Source organism: Balaenoptera physalus (assembly GCF_965194825.1).
Source record: "Balaenoptera physalus genome assembly, chromosome: 4".
NCBI lineage: Eukaryota > Metazoa > Chordata > Mammalia > Artiodactyla > Balaenopteridae > Balaenoptera > Balaenoptera physalus.
This window is the reverse complement of record NC_138891.1, coordinates 15248107-15254977: the sequence shown is the minus strand read 5'-3', so window position 1 is coordinate 15254977 and position 6871 is coordinate 15248107. Positions and strand designations below refer to the sequence as shown.

The 6871-nt window shown below is 38.6% G+C and overlaps 1 protein-coding gene across 1 annotated transcript in view; it reads right to left on the bottom strand.

Annotated features, from left to right (window-relative positions):
- Window positions 1–1834: 1834 nt before the first annotated feature.
- The window catches only part of LOC309659478 (inhibitor of carbonic anhydrase-like), a 59910-nt gene continuing 54873 nt past the window's right edge, over window positions 1835–6871 (bottom strand). Inside the window, exon 17 of the mRNA XM_082459294.1 lies at window positions 1835–6275. Coding sequence (XP_082315420.1) covers window positions 6241–6275 — 35 coding nt within the window. The 3' untranslated portion in view covers window positions 1835–6240. The remainder of the gene's footprint in view (window positions 6276–6871) is intronic.

Below are 6871 nucleotides of genomic sequence, written 5' to 3'. Positions count from 1 at the left end.
GTAATCGCAATGCTCAGTGACCCCTGTCATCACAATGCTCCATGCCGTTTTCATCACAATGCTCCGTGGCCCCAGTAATCACAATGCTCCTTGCCCTTGTCATCACAATGCTCCAGAACACTTGTCATCATAATACTCCATTCCCGTGTCATCCCATTGCTCAGTGACACTTGTCATCAAAATGTTCCTTGGCCTTTGTCATCACAGTGCTCCATGATACCTTTAATCAAAATTCTACATGACCACTGACATCACAATGCAAGATGACCAATGTCATCACAATGCCCCATGACAAGTGTCATCACATTTCGCCTTGGCCCTTGTCATCTCAATGCTGTATGAACCGTGTCATCACTAGGTTCCAGGACACTTGTCATCACAGTGATCCATGACCACTTTCATCACAATGCTCCATGAACTCTGTTATCTCAATGCTCCATGGCCTTTGCATTCACAATGCTCCATTGTCCCGATAATCACGTTGCTCCATGAACACTTTCATCACAATGCTCCTTGACCACTGTCACCATAATGCCCCATGACGTCTCTCATCACTGCGCTCCAAGGCCACTCTCATCAAAATGCTCCATGATCTGTGTCAGCCCATAATTTCATGACACTTGTCATCACAATGCTCCATGATCCCTGTCATCACAATGATCCCTGCCAATGTCATCACAATGCTCCATGTCTCATGTAATCACAATGCTCCATGCCCTTGTCATCACAATGCTCCAGGTCTGTTGTCATCACCATGCTTCATGCCCGTGTCATCACAATGCTCCATGAATATTGTCTTCACAATGCTCCATGGCCCATGTCATCACAATGCTCTATGGCCTTTGTCATCACAATGCTCCGTGACCCCTGTCAACACAATGCCTGATGACCCCTGTCATCAAAATGCTAAATGGCACTTGTCATCCCAATGCTCTATGATGCCTGTCATCACTATTCTCCATGTCACTTGTTATCACAATGCTCCATGGCCCCTGTAATCACAGTACTCCATGACCCCTTTTATCACAATGCCCAATGCCACCTCTCATCACAATTCTCCATGGCATTTGTCATCACGTTGCTCCATGACACCTGTCATCACAATGCTCCATGACACTGTCATCACAATGCTCGATGGCCCTTGTCATCACAATGTTCCTTGGTGCTTTTCATCGCAATGCTCCATGACAACTTTCATCAAAATACTCCAAGATTTGTTTCATCACAATGCTCCATGGCCCTTGTCATTTCAAATCCACATGATCCCTTTCATCACAATTCTCCATGGCAACTTACATAAACATGCTCCATGCTCCTGTCATCACAATGCCCAATGATACCTGTTTTTACAATGATCCATGACCCTTGTCATCACAAGGCTCCACGTCCCTTGTATTCACAATGCTCCATGGCCGTTGTCATCACAATGCTCCATAGCGCTTTTCATCGCAATGCTCCATGACCGCTTTCAGCACAATGCCCCATGACCCCTGTCATCACGATGCTCCATGGCCCTTGTCATCACAATGCTCCATGAAACATTTCCTCACAATGCTCCAGTACACCTTTCATCCAAATTCCCCATGGCCACTGTCATCACAATTCTCCATGACCCCTGTCATCGTAATGGTCCATGACCCGTTTCATCTCAATGCTCCATGACACCTGTCATCACAATGCTCCATGGCCTTTGTCATCACAATGCTCCATGGCCCCTGTACTCACAGTGCTCCATGACCCGTTTCATCTCAATGCTCCATGACCTCACTCATCACAATGCCCCATGACCCCTGTAATCACAATGCTCCATGCCCTTGTCATCACAAGGCTCCAGAACTCTTGTCATTATAATGCTCCATGTCCGTTTCATCACCATGCTCCATGACACTTGTCATCACAATGCTCCATGGCCCCTCTCATTACTGTGCTCCATAATAACTTTAATCACATTTCTAGATGACCACTGCCATCACAATGCCCCATGACATTGTCATCACAATTCGCCATGACCATTGTCATCACAATGCTCCATGAACCATGTCATCACAGGGTCCCATACTATACAAAGTTATTACAAAAAATTAAATAAGAAGAAAAATAACATCTCTACAGACAATGAAAGCATGCCAGAAAGACATAGCCTCAAAATATCTAAAATCTACATCCTACACAAAAGTATGGAGAGAGCTAGAAACAGTAGAGATGTGGGTAAATATTAAAGATGTTTTTCATTTTAAAATTTCTTTAAAGGGTAATTGACAGCTTGATGTAAAAATAATAAAAATATACTGTGGAGTTTCTAACATATGTAGAAGTAAAATGTATGATAGTATGAGCACAAAATATAAAACAGGGAAATCAGTGGGGTAGTACAGCCAGCTTGTGATGGCTTGCAAAGGGTGATTGTGTGCATCTCTACTCAACTCTGAATTCATTGACATCACTTTGGTAGCTTGAAATCATCCACGGTGAGAGTACATACTCCATGAAACTGGCAAATGATACAAATCAAGGCTTTTTTTACCTTGAAGATCTGGTTGTTAAAAGTTTATCCGCACATCATTGGGGAAAGTGGAGCTGTAGTATTACAGGGTCTTATGTTAGACACAAAGTGATATAATGTTATTTGATGCTGGTATTAAGCTAAAGATGTATATTACAAACCTTGGTGAATATATTAAAAATAAAAGAATAGCTGATAAACCAACAGAGAAGATAAAATGAAATACTAAAAATTTTTCAATTAATCCAACAGAAGGCAGAAAAGAGGAAATAAGAACAAGGAACAGATGAGACAGATAGAAAACAAATATCAACAATTACATTATATATAAATGAACTAAACACATCATTTAAAAGGGACGAGAATGTCACACTGAATTAAAAAAAAACAACTATGTGCTCTTTATAAGAAACCCTACTTAATAGAAAGAAACAGATGAATTAAAAGTAAAAGAATGTAGAACAATAAACCAAGCACAAACTATCATAAGAAAGGTGGAGTGGTCATATTAATATCCGATGAAACAGACTTAAAGAGAAAAAGTATTACAGGGACAACTAGGGAAATTTCATAATGGTAAGGGAGTCAATTCATCAAGAAAGCCTGATCTCGTAAATGTGTATGTAACAAAGCCTCCAAATATATAAAGCAAAATCTATTTAAACTGGAGGGAGAAATGAGCAAATCCATACTTATAGTTGGAGAGTTCAATCCTCTTCTCTCAGTAATTAATGCAAAAAGTGGATAGAAAATGAGTCAAGGCAGAGGATTTGAACAATAACTTTAGCCAACTTGACCTACTGCTACTTATAGCACTACACTACATATTACAGAACTACACCAAACAATTAAGAATACTTTTTTTTTTTAAGTATACATGGAACATCCACTAAGATTGGTCATATGATCGCCAAAAAAAAAGAAAACTTCAATAAATTTAGCAGGATTGAAGTTATATAGAACATATATCTTCTGACCACAAAGGAATTAAATTAGAAATAAATTACAAAAGCGTATCTGGAAAATTGCCAAATATTTGGAAATTAAAAAGAGCTTTTAAATAATCAACAGATCAAAGAAGAAATCTTTGAAAAACTAGAAAAAAAAATTGTACCTCAAGGATAATGAAAATAAACATATCAAAATTTGTGGGATTCAGCTAAAGCAGTGCTTAAAGGGAAATTTATCATTTTAAATGTCTATATTAGAAAAATAAAACGTTCTAAATATTGATATAAGCTTGCATCTTAAGAATCTAAGAAAAAAGAAAAATAAATGAAAAATAAGTAGAAAGGAAGTAAGGCTAAGAACAGAAAATAAGATTAAAAAATAATAGCGGGACTTCCCTGGTGGCACAGTGGTTAAGAATCCATCTGCCAACGCAGGGGACAGAGGTTTGATCCCTGGTCCGGGAAGATCCCGCATGCCGTGGAGCAACTAAGCCCGTGTGCCACGACTACTGAGCCTGCGCTCTAGAGCCGGGGAGCCACAACTACTGAAGACCCAAGCCTAGAGCCCATGCTCTGCAACAAGAGAAGCCACCGCATTGAGAAGCCCACACACCACAATGAAGAGTAGCCCCCGCTCGTCACAACTAGAGAAAGCCCGAGCGCAGCAACAAAGACCCAACCAAAAATAAATGAATTAAATAAATAAAAATTTAAAAAATAATAATAATATGAAAATTTATAAAACTAAAAATTCATTCTTTGAAAAGTTCAAGAAAATTGATAAAGCTACAGCTACACAGGTCAAGAAAAAAAAAGAAAATACAAATTACCAGTATGAAAAATAGAAGAAGAGATATCACTACACAACCTATAAATATTAAAATAATAATAAGGAAATATTTTGAGCAATTTTATGGCAAAAATAGACAACTTAGATCAAACAAATTCCTTGAAACACAAATTCTGCCGCTCTAGATTTTCACTGGTTCTTTTTTAAACCTTACACTTTTTACTTTGTTATGTTCATGTATGTATGTATGTACGTATTTTTGGCCATGTGGCTTGTGGGATCTTAGTTCCCCAACCAGGGATGGAACCCAGGCCCTTGGCAGTGAAAGCTCCGAGTCCTAACTATTGGACCGCCAGGGAATTCTCTTCATGTTTTCTTTTAATCCTTGTGCTTGTTTATAACAACTGTTTAAAGTTAATTGTCTGAATACCATCATCTCTGTGGTTTCTAGGTGAGTTTCTACTGGTTGATTTTTCTGATGACTCTGGGTCACATTTTGTGCTTCTTTGCACATCTGGTAATCTTTGTATCTGATGCTGGATATTATGCATGCCACACTGTTGAATATTTAGATTTTGTTGTATTCCTTTAGTGAGTATTGAGGTTTATTTTAGAGGGCAGTCAGGTGACTTGCAGATCTGCTTGATCTCACCAAGGCTAGTGTCACTCTCAGTAAGGGCAGTTATGGAGCAGCCCTTAGTCTACAGCTATTTCAGCCCCAGCTGCTTTCAGAGAAAAGCTTAGGTGTTCAGTGAGGTCTCTTCACACTGGTTGGTAGGAACGTGATTGACTCCTGGCCCCGTGGGAGCCCTGGGCATTGTTCAGCTTATGGGTCTCTCACAGTCATTCTTTGCCTAGCCTGACGGACTTCAGTTTCATTCTATACACAAGCAGATTAGTATTTTGCCAAACATTTCAAGGAGACTCCTGTACAGATCTCTCTGTATACAAATTCCAGTCACTCTGGCTTCCCCAAACTCCTATCTCTGTTTCCTCAACTCAGTGTGATGGGCTCTCTTGGGTTCCTGCTCCCTTTGCCGTGATCTGGAAATTTCCTCTAAAGAAAAAGTAAGGTCATCACGCTGCTCACCTCTTTTCTTTTCCTTCTTTCAAGGACCATAGTCCTGCACTGTTATAGCCCAATGTTTGAGAACATTTATTTCATGTATTTTTTCCAGTTTTGTAGTTGTTTATGGAAGGACAGCAAATCCTGTACTGGTTACTCGTTCACAGGCAGAAGCAGAAGTCCACACACCAAACTGACACTTCACAATATATAACTTGGGTTCCCATGCAGCATTTATTAAGGCGCTACCATAGGCTGGAATCATGGTAATAATAGATAAGGCAAAATCTCTGATAAGAAACTGACTTAAATGAATGTAAATCACACTTCTAGGAAATTTACTGCAAAAGGGTAGTAGGATGAGATTTTTGTGGTAATTTTCATATTTTTCAATTAATCTGATCAGGAGTTTGATTCCGCTTGACATTATGGATTTTAAATGCTCAAATATATTTTTAAAATGCAGAAACTCATTCCTTATCCTTTATTTTCACTATGTAAGTCCTTGATACTGCACACACTAACGCTTTTTTTGCACACTCAGACTCCCTTCAGACAGATTTATTGCTTAAATTCTATTTAAGTGAGTTGACTCTTGGGTAAAATCATCAAACAATAGGGAGGGAAGTTGAGCTAGTCTGGTAGAGGTCTAAAAAAGATATAATTTAATACATACTAAATTCAGAAGCACAATTCTAGTATAAACAAACCATTTTCTACCCCTGCCCCTGCCAAAATCTGAGAACATTTCATGAAGTTTTCTGAAAGACACAATAATTTTTATTCATTTTAATTTTTGCATCAGTTACAGGACACAATTATAAAGATTAACTGATGTTAACACAGACCCACCATGCAGACAAGTGAGAATGTGGCCCCACTGGATTTGCAGGCTCTGAGCATCTCTGTGGTTGCCCACTTTGATCAATTTTTAATTTCCATGGAATGTGCAGGCATCCAGAAGTTCTGTGAGAGGTAACATAAGAGAAAGACCGTCAGGTACTGCCTGTGCTTACTAAGTACTATGCTGTTCCTATTTTCTAAAAGTAAATGGTAGGTAATGAAGATTTTTTTTTAAAAAATCTTTCTCTCTCTCTCTCTCTCCTCTAACTGATGTCAGTGCTATCCTTCACCATCTACATTTTCCTCTCCTCCTACTCTCCACGTCTCTAACACATGATATAATTTAACAAAAATTCAGGCACACTCCCAATAATTTGATTATTCCAGCTCTAATTTTATTTCTCCAACTTATTTTTTTTTGAGGCAGCTATGCCATGTCTATAGTACATAGAAATAGAGAGAAATGACTTACTTAGTGCCACTTCTACATATGTATATATGTAGAAGTGGCCTGCTTAGGCTAACAACACTTGTTTCTATTAATATTAATTATACATTTTATTTAAAATCTTTGAAAATTGGTCCACTATGAGTGGTATGTATGTGTCATTTCCAACCTCCTCCCTACACTGAAGTGCTCCCACACAGACATTTTCTTTCTATTAGCCAAAAAATGGAAATATACATGTAAACAAGTTCAATTTCCAAATGATCTTCAG